General features: G+C 36.3%; 1 protein-coding gene across 1 annotated transcript in view; it reads left to right on the top strand.

The window, feature by feature from the left end:
• tln2b (talin 2b) overlaps window positions 1–12569 on the top strand; it is a 156269-nt gene that overhangs the window by 120363 nt on the left and 23337 nt on the right. The window contains exons 37-44 of the mRNA XM_065292101.2: window positions 279–460; window positions 1208–1340; window positions 3467–3568; window positions 3652–3822; window positions 3920–4066; window positions 6859–6960; window positions 8894–9013; window positions 9934–10080. Coding sequence (XP_065148173.1) covers window positions 279–460; window positions 1208–1340; window positions 3467–3568; window positions 3652–3822; window positions 3920–4066; window positions 6859–6960; window positions 8894–9013; window positions 9934–10080 — 1104 coding nt within the window. The remainder of the gene's footprint in view (window positions 1–278; window positions 461–1207; window positions 1341–3466; window positions 3569–3651; window positions 3823–3919; window positions 4067–6858; window positions 6961–8893; window positions 9014–9933; window positions 10081–12569) is intronic.

Below are 12569 nucleotides of genomic sequence, written 5' to 3'. Positions count from 1 at the left end.
TGTATATGTATATATATATATGTATATATATATATATGTATATATATATATATATATATATATATATATATATGTATATATATATATGTATATGTATATATATATATATATATATATATATATATATATATATATATGTATATATATATATATATATATATGTATATATATATATATATATATATATATATATATATATATATATATATATACTATAAAATATAGGTGTCTTTCGAAAATCATTTCTCAAACATAACTTTACACATTTTTTCCTCAAGGGTTCAGCTGCCCAGGAACCGATCGTACGCTCGGCTCGTTCGATGCTGGACAGCTCCACCCACCTGTTAGAGACCGCCCGGTCACTCATCATTAACCCCAAAGACCCGCCCACCTGGTCCATCCTGGCAGGCCACTCCCGCACCGTGTCAGACTCTATCAAAAGCCTCATCACGTCTATCAGGTCTGTAAAACCTGCAGAAATTTTTATGAATGCTAACTACATCATTTTAAATGATCCAATCTGCTTAGCTTGGAAACAAATACAGATAGCACCTTTTGGATGGTTTCTTTTGATGGGGACCACCCAAAAAACGCCCACATCATCTTAACATCACCCAGGACCTTACTAATGTGGGGGCAACTGCTTACGGTAGCCCCCACATAAAAATATAGAAACCAAATTGGCTACTTGATGTTTATATTTCAATTATACATTTGATTGGCGTTATATTTTTTAATTCGTATTGACTTTGATCTGCACGACCACCTGTTTCAGTAAAACGTAAAGCTATTCAAAAGCTCTTTTCTCTGTAAATAATAACAGCTGGATAACAGACCACTTGCAATTTCGCAGGATTGTATATTACAATCCTAATCGACTCTTAATGGGTTTCCATCTTTGCTGAGAGCACACAGTGTGATTGATGTTGCATGGTAAGAACTGAACACAGATTGTCATGCACGCTTATGCTCATCGAGCGTACAGGGGTCTGATCTGTGGTCAGCTCCTGATGGTGTCTTCTCAACTGTAATAGAAATCGCTAACACTGTCATCCGCTTTATCCAATCAGAACTATGTGTGTCGCTTTTTATGATAACGTAATGTGCAATATCCGGATGGAGTCGAGAGGTGTAATTAAATTAAGTCCTAGCTGAGAAAAATCCCTCAGGCAACCCTGTAGCAACCTCTGGTGCTCTGTTGTCATAGGGACAAGGCCCCTGGGCAACGAGAATGTGACCAGTCCATTGACAGCATAAACAAGAGCATCAGGGACATCGAACAGGTGTCCCTCGCCGCCGTAGGTCAGAGTCTGCCCAGCAGAGATGACATCTCACTGGAGGTAACAATAAAAGCTTTTCTCTATTTCCTGCTGTTATCGCGATGTGTTCCTGTTAGAATAACACATTATTGTATGCTTATTCAAAATATGCCGCTTTTTGGAATCCATTCAGCTGATTTCTGGGTCTGGCACTAGCACTTTTAGCATAGCTTAGCAGGTTTCTGTTCTTGAAATAAGTGAAAATAAAAGAAGAAAAAACGATAGTGTGTGTGCAAATGCTGTCTATTGCCTTTGTGTAATTGTTTGTAGTGGAGTGTCCAGACACAGTGGCTGTTTCTCAATATGCGTTCTTCAGCGATCTTGCATCGTTGTGTCCTCGCTATACGTCATCATTAACAGTCGAAGTTCAATTCCAATTCTCAAGAACGCAAGTACAGAGGACGCGTGAAAATACCCGGATGAGTTCTTGATATCGAGGATGCATCGAGTGCAGATTTGCGTATTGAAATCTGGGGAGGTCACGTGACCAGCAGGAAGATCGCACACATCTCAATTCTCACAAGTGCTTTATGTGTTCGCGCGACCTTCTGAGTTCGTTCTTCCATGGTCGCCTTGCAAGACCAGTCTCCACGAGCACGCAAGTCCGTTCTTAGAATTGAGAAACAGCCAGTATTTTCTATATAGCTGTTGTATGCGTACGTGGACGTCCCTAGTATACCTCTGGTTTTATGCTACGTACACACCAAATGCGAAGCATTGTGTTCCTCGCTCTAGATTAGGGATGGGCACGAGTACTCGATTGCATGGCATCGATGATCGATCACGAAAACGATGATCATGTGGGTTTATTTATTTCTTTATTTATTGCGTATATGGCAGCATTTGGTTGTCTGGTTAGCGTTACAAGCGCCTGTAAGACTAGGTTTGGAGATGCGTGTTTGATGTCGTGTCGACTGAGCTAGGCAGACGTATGACATCAGTAACATTACCATGCATGATTCAAAAACAAACAGATAATTCCACGCAAGCGCGCACCCGCCACGCGCAACCCACCGATCCGCGCAATGCGCGGCAACGCGCCTATCTCGCCGATCCTACGAAGCCGGCCACACCTCACATCACTGAGGCACTATGGTTCAAAAGAATGCCGGGATTTTCGGAAATACACTCAGTCAGGTGCAAAATGTACAGTGCCGTCAAAAGTTCAATAGATTATCATCTCATATTTAAACATCAAATGTCAAGAGATACCAGAGAGCCATACGAGCATTTACATTACATCTTGACTGAGAACAGGGAAGAGGACGACACGACACAGCTAATCGCTAAAATGACAGAAAAAGACTTAAAGCTGCTTAATGTTATGAAGCTTGACTGGACGTGTTTAAAAACGCACTGTTTATGGTGCACATCCACAACGGGAGTTAAACTTTCTGTACATAACTTAGTTGAAAACTTAGTTGAAGTCTTGCATTTTATGCAGATAGATGCATGTTGTATAATACATTTATGTTGTATAAAGGCTTAATATTATGTAGAGTGCGTCATATAGAAATCGCTTCGGTTTGTGTTTATTAACCCTTTAGTTTCACTTCATCACGCAGCTTTTCCTGTAAGAGGTTTCTGTTAAAAACATTTAATTCATTAATAATCTAGTATGTGTTCATTGTTCTGTCATAGTTTCTTCAAAATTAAATTTTATTTAAGTGTTTTTAATAAAAATATTTTTATTTTCACCATGACGCGTATGCCCCGCCCCCTTGATTGCACCGCCCTCAGTTAATCGAGTACTCGTTCTTCAGACCTATGGATTAATCAAAATGAAAAAATGAGATAAATGCCCATCCCTACTCTAGATAACTCGCGGGATTTAACTTTTTGTCTTGCAAATTTTACGCTTGTGTTGAATATTTTCTACTTGTGCGAAGACTTGTTTAAGGCATATCTACTCGTTGAAATTACTGAATATGCATTTGGTGTGTATGCCCCATTAGTATTCATCTTTACCTAGGTAAATACAGTTTTCCATTTTATGGCACCATAAAAACTTTGACCAGTTGCTGTAACTTATAGAAACAAGTTGAATTTGCTTAAAGGGATTGTTCACCCAAAAATTAAAATTGTGTCATTGTTTATTCACCTTCAGGTATGTTACCCTCATGTTAATGTTTATGTTATCCCATCAGGCTTTGCAGGAGCAGCTGACCTCTGCCGTGCAGGAGATCGGTCATCTCATTGACCCTATCAACACTGCAGCACGAGGGGAAGCCGCACAACTGGGACATAAGGTAAAAACCTGCCTGAAATACACTTTATACATAACAGTTTATATTTGTATGTAAGATATCAACAGATCATCCTTGTTTTTCAGGTGTCTCAGTTGGCGAGCTACTTCGAGCCGGCTATTGTGGCGTCGGTGGGGCTGGCGTCTAAACACGCCGACCACCAGCAACAGATGAACATATTGGATCAGACCAAAACCCTGTTCGAATCGGCTCTACAGATGCTGTATGCTGCCAAAGAGGGGGGAGGCAACCCTAAGGTATATGCTGTGTTTTTACAAAATAATTTAGCTTTTGCTCAGAAAGACACAGACTAATGTTCACGGCATTGATACGACACTCGTCTTTATATTGCAGGCGACTCATACCCATGATGCAATAGCTGAGGCCGCCCAGCTGATGAAGGAGGCCGTCGATGACATCATGGTGACACTGAATGAGGCAGCGAGTGAAGGTGGGATGGTGGGCGGCATGGTGGAATCCATTGCTGAAGCTATCGGACGGGTCAGTGGCTTAATTTAACTATATCCAAAACCACTGATATGGGTGATTCTCACGAAATCCAGATTTGGAAGGTGTCAATCATCAGAATTTTTAAAAACCCATTGAAGCCATTTTTTTTTTGCACATATAAGATTAAGGTCTGAACTTACTATTATCATTATCAAAAATGATCATTACTGCAACATGATATTACATTAAATATATGCATTTACAAACTCATGTTTCGGTAATAAGAACTAAAAAGTTGTCTAGGTACTATGACAAACAAAATTTTAACTTTTATCTGGAGAGAAAAAATAAGATCTGCTTACCTGGTAGCCATCTTGAGTGTCACAGTCAATTATGTCCCTTCCAACAATTTATTTAAATGTTAGTTCCTTGAGGGCTTAAACAATGATTGAAAATTGTTGCGGAGGATGAGAAAATTGGTCTTGGACACATTTATATTCCTTATTATTGTCTCTCCATTTACCAATGATCACCAAATATCACATGTTTCTTTACTGTAAATGTTTATAGTATAACATGCACTGAAGCTTTTTCTTTTTTTGATTTTTTTTATTATAAATATTTCCATATCAAAGAACCCAAATCCAGTCATGGACACGTTGCGGTAATGAAAATTTTCCCATTAAATGTGGAAAAAACAACAAAATTGGTTTGTATGATGTCATTTGAAATCATGTCCAAAATAGTACATGAAGAGATGTTTGTAACTGTATGCTTCTTATTTTGCTAGCATTTACTTTTTTATCAAAATGTTTCATGACTCCTCATAAGTCTAATTTCGCGAGAATCACCCATATGGGTTTAGCCAATAGCAGTATCTTTAGATTGGGATTTAAAAGATTTTAGTAAAACATATATTCATACCTGGGTTGAAGCAGAAATGTAGGTTTGAAAATGGTTTAAGATGCTTTACTTATAGGTCACTGATTTAATATGAATTTGTGGCATCGACCATCTTGTTAACTCAAAAGGTCACATTTACTTACTTGCCTTAAAGCACACAGTATGCTCTTGCCGAATTATTCTAGGATCATAACATGGATCATCAGGTTTTGCAATAACTTTGTGCAGATCAGCTTAAGTGCATGTTGTCAAAAAGCAGGCATACGAAATACTAAGGTAGCATGCACACCAAAGCGTTTATGCCGGCGGCCGACATTTGTTTTTAATCGTTTTCAATGTAAGTGCAGCACTTTTCAAAAAAACCAGCTGCTGGCAGGTTTTGTCTGCGCTAAGCGCAGAGAGTTAAAAAATATTTAACTTTGGATGAAAAGCTCAGCTTGTCAATGTCACTTCTCACTTGGCCGTCCAATCACAGTGTCCGCCTGGTCTTTTGATCCAAAATGACCACGCTGTTACCCACGGTTTTTTGGAGTCATCCAAAAATACTTTTTATGATATTCGGGTCGCGGTCAGTCGGGTGTTTGAAATAAAGATGCCAATTAACTGTTTTAGACAATTACTACTTTTTTTTTTAATTGCAGGCCACGAAGCAGGTCGGGTACAATATATTCTTTTTTGCGGTTCAAGTTGCGGGCGGGTTAGTTGAAAATGTCGATCGGGTGCGGGTTGTTTATACATTGATCCGCGCATCTATCGCTGTTCAAAAATGCCAAAAAATGTGTTGCATAAGTTACACTTAGTCCTCACAAACATGACAAAATGACATTTACTAACACATGGTTCATGCATTGCTTTTTGAGGTACGAATGTAGCAGTGAAAAGAGGTAAACGCTGTGAAAGAGGTAAACGGGGTCAGTGACAAACGGTTTGGCAAGATGAGAAATTCAAACATCTTTTCAAAAAACTTGCATGCATCAGGGTTATTTCAATGCACATAGTGTATTTATGTTAATTTTATGCAAAAAAAATTACATTTGCACCACTTTCATGAAAGTTAAGACTGAATGGACCTGAAAATGTCAAATGCTGTGACCGCTATTTGCGCCAAAGAATGAGAAATATTAATTATTTTATTCACCTTGATAGCATGTAAGCGTAATCATAAAAAACATTTAAAATATTATTTATTAGTTATTTCTAAATGTAAATTTTTATGCGTTTTTGTAATATTTGTCCTGACATTTGCTGAAAACCGCTGTTTTTTAAATAATTTTTGGCAAATAATTTCAAAAAATGTGTGTAAAAAAATCATATTACACTTAACTAGATGATTATATTTTATTCCACATTTTTTATAATTATATTTATATTTTCATTTAAAAAAATACTAGTTACACTAGTTGACACAGACCGGTTACACCACATTGACATTTTCGCAATTATTCCTCAAATATTCTTTCAAAATGAAATAAAACCAGAAATTTTAGACTTGGTCTCAAAAAAGAGAATGTATGCAAGAAATCAGCAAATATATTTTTAAATTTTAACCCTTTTACATTTACTTGAACCATACGGACACAAAATAATTAACATCACGTCATTGACCCTAGATTTTGGACAAGTATCTACTTCTCCTAAAGTGGGATTGCACGCAAGTATGCTTTTCGAAGCTCAATCTGCTAGTCCATCTGACGTATTGCAGCTGTCTTTTTATGTCATTATTAGACTGACTTGACACAGCATTCATCAGTGCTGGATGTATGTGGTCTTTTATTATACTGTCATGGAAGACAATACCAGCCAATGGGGTATTCGTCATCATGTGTTTTCCATTGGAAGCAATCACAGTATCGTGCACATCCACAGCTCAAAGACCGTCATTTGTATTAGGACTCACTCCAGCAGTAAGTCATTATTATCTGGATGTGTTCACTTCACAGATGGATGAAGGAACGCCGCCAGAGCCTGACGGCACTTTTGTGGATTACCAGACCACCATGGTGAAGTTTTCAAAAGCTATCGCTATAACAGCACAGGAAATGGTAAGCACATGTCAAACACATCCTTTCTTTTAAAACGGCCACACTTTTGGTTTGACGCATGTTGGCTACATCTGTGGAGACAGTTTCACTGGCCACAAAGCCATAAATGTTACACAGTCTGTAAAAACCCAGTTTAAGTCATTGTTTGTGATTTACTGTTTTCTACATAAAATCATCCTACAGAATGTAAAGAACATTTTGTGAAAATACAACCTTCATATCTTTAATATTTACTGAGTAAGGTCATGTCAAAGACTGAAATTAATTATTCAAATTAAACTTTGATTCTGATATTTTTAGTATTCTAGGAATTTCTTAAATCCTTTTATAATTATTAAAACTATATTGCAACTTAAAAAACCCTTAGCATTCCTGAAAAAGGCTAAAAATGCCTAAAAAGGACACAAATTGTACCTGCTGTGTTGATTGTATCTTAAAAGGGTTTACATCATTCAAATCACAAGAATTTCAGCGTTTCAGAGATATGTGCCATGTTTAGCTTTTTGTATTTGATTTGTTGAAGTTTTTCTGTTAAATAATGCAGTGTCCCTTTAAGGGGTTAAATTTAGTTTATAAGCCTTTTAACAATATAATTACTCATTTTAAAAACAGTGTTGCCAACTTGGAGCCTTTATTAGCTGTGTTTCCATTAAAGATTTGCACAAAACTTGCATTATTTTTTAAGTGTTGACAAAAAATATTACAAAATGACGGCATTTCCATTATCCGATGTTATGCAATTAAAACATAATTTTGTTTTCTCTGGATAAGTCATTCCAAAAAACATGACAATAGGTGTGTTTGACTTTATACGGCACCGCACAGACTGAATACGGATGATATTAAAATATTGCGAGAGCGATTCGAAAGAATACAAAGCAGTTGACTCCCGAATCTCTCTTGCTGTATTTTGATGTAATGCGCTTTCTTGTGACGCTACATAAAGTCGAGCACACCTCTTTTGTCTTGTCCTCGAACCAAATATACCGCGCCATATTTAACTCTTTCCCCGCAAGCATTTTTTATTGATTTTCACAAACGTTTAAATTTTCTTCTTTAAATATATAAACATAAAATATATAAAAAATAATAGACCCTCTGCTTTCAAACAAAAAACGATTCATCCTATCTTCATTTGTTCTCTTTTTATCACCTCTCAAATATGGGTAGGATTCTTCAAAATACAAAATTTTGAGCAAAAAGCTGAGATAATTGCATTTTTGTGAAGGACTTTTGATAGAAATCTGATTCAGAGTGATGATAAAAACATACATGGTAGGGCTGGGATAAACGATTATTTTTTAAACGATTAATCTAGCGATAATTTTTTCGATGCATCGATTAATCTAATGATTCATTTTATCAGTCCGATTCGACTTCGATTCGATTCTCGATTATCTCCCCATTAATTAACTAATAGCAATTTATACATGTTGATTTACATATCTGATTACGTCGACGCGTTGTCCCAGCCCTAATACATGGAGTTCTTACTGTTTGGCCTGAGTGGATTTCTTCCTTTTATAAGTTGAGTAAGAGTGGCACCTGGTGGATAATAGCGGAACTATGGATTGCCGTAAAAACTCGTCATTGGCAGGGAAAGAGTTAAAAAATGACCATTTGACTTTTACGCTCGTCAGGTGACATTTAAATGCAAAAAAAACGTTTTCATTGGAAATTTGAGAAATATTCCTTCACAAAAATTCGAATTGCCTAAAAAACCACATCACCCGAGCATAAATACATTTTTGCGATATATGGGAGTTTATGCGGAATTGCAGCGTTTCCATTGGGCGCATTTTCAATTCGCTGCATTTTCAATTCGCTATTTCAATTGTCCCTTAATTGTATTACTTTTTCACACTGTGTCGCATAGATCAAACAGCTCATATTTCCTACTTACACTACCGTGTCTTCTGTTATGTGACTCCAGATGACTAAATCTGTGACATGTCCAGAAGAGTTGGGTGGGCTGGCGTCTCAGGTGACTGTGGATTACAGCCAGCTGGCACAGCAAGGCCGTCTGGCAGCCTCTACCGCCGAGCCAGAGGAGGTGAGGATCAATCCAGCAATCTGACTACACACCACAGATCACTGATCTGAGATCTGCTCACTAACACATACAGATGCACAAGCGCAGATGGTTCAAAGACCACACAAATGTTTGATTTAAAGGAATAGTTCACCAAAAATAAACATTTTGGAATTAGGTCCTTCTATCTTGTGTGGAACCCACAAAAAACATTTTGATTCTTTACCAAGCCAAAATAATAAAAAGCATAACATAAATTGTACGTAAAATTTATCTGTAATACTATTGTGATGTGTGTCAAGTCGTCTTACGTCATGTTTTGTATACAATAACTAGATATACGCCTGCCTTTAATGAAATTTTACTGGTTTTAAAGAAAGTGGGTTTGAAATTGTTTAAGCATGACAAATTTTGGCATGACCTATTCCCTCGTACATTGTTTCCTAAATTACAAATTCGTTAACACCATTTTATTTCAGTGCTATTAAACTATTAAATGTCTTAAAGCGAACACATACAATGTTACACTTTCACATGAGGCCATAAGCAAATTATAAACACAGACCAACACATTTCACACCTTTTCTCTGGTCTGTTCATTCTTGTTCACGTTAAAAATAAAAAAGGAAATCCAACATGTGAACTCGCTAGCTCTCTCTTCGCTAGCTTTTCCGCACACTGTAAGTGCCGCTGCCATTACCATAGTAACCATGCGCCCCCACGAGCCTTAAAAGCCCGTTGCGATATACATAATGAAGAGCCGCCCACCCGCGAGTCTGTGTGTCAGATAATGAACATACAGCGCTGTCGGGCTCCCTCAAAGGCCAACACAATCACTTTTTAATTATCACATACAGTTGTGTTAAACAGAGGCTGTGCCTTTTACAGTCGCATGCGTGAGGATTTCGACTGAATCCTCATCTAAATTGGTGTGTTTCCAGGTTGGATCCCAGATCAAGTCACGGGTGCAGGAGTTGGGTCACAGCTGCATCTACCTGGTGCAGAAGGCCGGAGCCCTTCAGATCAGTCCGACGGACAGCTTCACCAAGAGAGAGTTGATCGAATATGCCCGAGCCGTCACTGAAAAGGTAAGGTTGCTTCTTGAGCATACATGTGATCCTGTCTGTGAAATCCAGATTAATGTCTTATAATCTTATAATAAGATTTAGGAGAATCAAAGATTATTTTTAATCTTTCACATAACCACAGTCCATATTAAAGATATCAAGATGATATTTTCACAGAATGGCCTTTACATTATGTAGGATGGTTTTATAAATCACTAAAAATGACTTTAGTTGGGTGTACACAGGCTGGGTCACATGTAAAGCAACTAAAAAGTATTTTCCATACTTATAAGTTTGTTTAAATTACTATCTATAATCATATTTTATCATAGGGTTGTTGAGTGCTTCATTCTGATTGGCTGAGAAGCATTTTAGGGGTGGGCATTATTTTTAGTAAACGCACAGCTATGAAGTAGTTCCAGGTCTGTCGACCTTATCACATTTCCATATCACTACGCCAAGTTTAACTAAAAAATATGGGATTTATTTAACTCTTTTCCCACCATTGATGAGTTATCTCGTTATTTAAGAGAAAACACTTCCCTGCCAATGACGAGTTTTTATGACAATCCATATTTTCGCTGTTGTCCACTTGGTGCCGTTTTTTACACAACAAAACGAGTATTTTCTGTTTTTGAATCCATATGTGTTTTATGTTTTGATCATCGTTCTGCATCTGATCTCTAACAAAAGTCCTTTACAAATAAAAAGAGAACAAATGAAGATAGGATGAAACCAGTTCTTGTTTGAAAGCAGAGGGTCTGTTGTTTCATTTGATATATTGTATGTTTATATATTTAACTCTTTCCTCGCCATTTACAAGTTATCTCTTCAATTAAGAGAAAACATTTGAATGAAAAAACGTGTTCCTGTTTTTATGGTTATCTGTAATACCCAATTTATAAATAAAAAATACCCAATTTATAAATAAAAAAACTAGTGCTGGGCAAAGATTAATCTCGATTAATCGCATACAAAATAAAAGTGATTGATTTTTTTGCAGTATATACGTGTGTGTACTGTGTGTAATTATTATGTATATTTAACCACACACACACATTCATATATTAATAAAAAAAATAATTATACACACACATTAACAGGTGTATATATATTTATTTATATTTTTATATATTATATATAAATTAAAAATTATATATAAATAAAACATTTCTGAAATTAATATATGTATGTGTGTGTGCGTGATTAAATATACATAATAATTACACACAGTACACACACATATATTATGCAAAAAAAATCACTTTTATTTTGTATGCAATAAATCTCGATTAATCTTTGCCCAGCACAAAAAAAACTGAAGCTATTTTTTTTATTAATTTTAAACTCTGTGTGTGTTTTTAGATAATCGTTCTGAATCTGATCTCCAACAAAATTCCTTGACAAAAATGCAATTATTTTAGCTTTTTGCTAACAAATGTGTATTTTTGAAGAAAAATACTCATATACCTATAAAGAGTTTATAAGCAGAGAAAAAATATAGATAGGATGAAACTTTTTTCCCCGTTTTGTTTGTTTGTTTATTGTTTGTTTGAAAGCAGAGAGCCTGTTCTTTCATTTGATATATTTGTATGATTATATATTTTTAGAAGAAAATTTTCGTGGAAGGCATTTTGTGAAACTTTTGTGAAAATCACAAAAAAGTCACCTACCCCCTTTTATACAATTGAGCAGTAATAACATTTACTATAATCATTAAGACAGTCGTCACATATTCATGCTATCCTATTCCAGTGACAGTACAATCAACAATATTAACTCACAACCCTTCTGCTGAGACACGAAAAGAAAACTCTTCAATAAGTACACAAAAAACAATAAAGAATAAATATATGCGTGGAAGTGAAATAAATAAATGGAAAATAATTTATTAAAGTAAAAAGTGAAACAAAGGAAAACATAAAATAAACACTGATAGCCTGCTTGTTCAGCTTGGTTTTGCCTCATTCTCTCTCTCTCTCTCTCTCTCTCTCTCTCTCTCTCTCTCTCTCTCTCTCTCTCTCTCTCTCTCTCTCTCTCTCTCTCTCTCTCTCTCTCTCTCTCTCTCTCTCTCTCTCTGTGTAAACCTTTTAAACACCTGAACATGTCTTATAGTATGTTAACTGTGGTATAAGTGGAATTGGTCCATTGAATTATTTGAAAATAACGAGCATCCATGCTTCATGTCGTTGCCGCATTACCACCTTGGATGATCATTATTCTCTATTAATTCAAAGGCCTGTTCACAATTATTCCTTACATATTACATTTATGTATATAGTATAGATGTTGCATATATAAATGATAAGTTTGGATATTGGGTGACCTATAGCGTAACCTGGAAAAATAGTAATTGTGAAAAAGCAGCATGTTGTTGTGGAAATGATTTACCAGTAGCCTGAGGTAAAAAAACGTGAGAGTTGACTGCTCGAGTGCATTCGGTGCCTACAGCTATTTTCATACCGTTCACGAATGATTGCAAAAAACCCCTGTTGCTTTTCCTGTGACAT

The sequence above is a fragment of the Paramisgurnus dabryanus genome, chromosome 23 (assembly GCF_030506205.2).
Source record: "Paramisgurnus dabryanus chromosome 23, PD_genome_1.1, whole genome shotgun sequence".
Taxonomy (NCBI): Eukaryota; Metazoa; Chordata; class Actinopteri; order Cypriniformes; family Cobitidae; genus Paramisgurnus; species Paramisgurnus dabryanus.
Note: the sequence above shows the minus strand (reverse complement) of the source record. Positions and strands in the feature narration are given on the sequence as shown.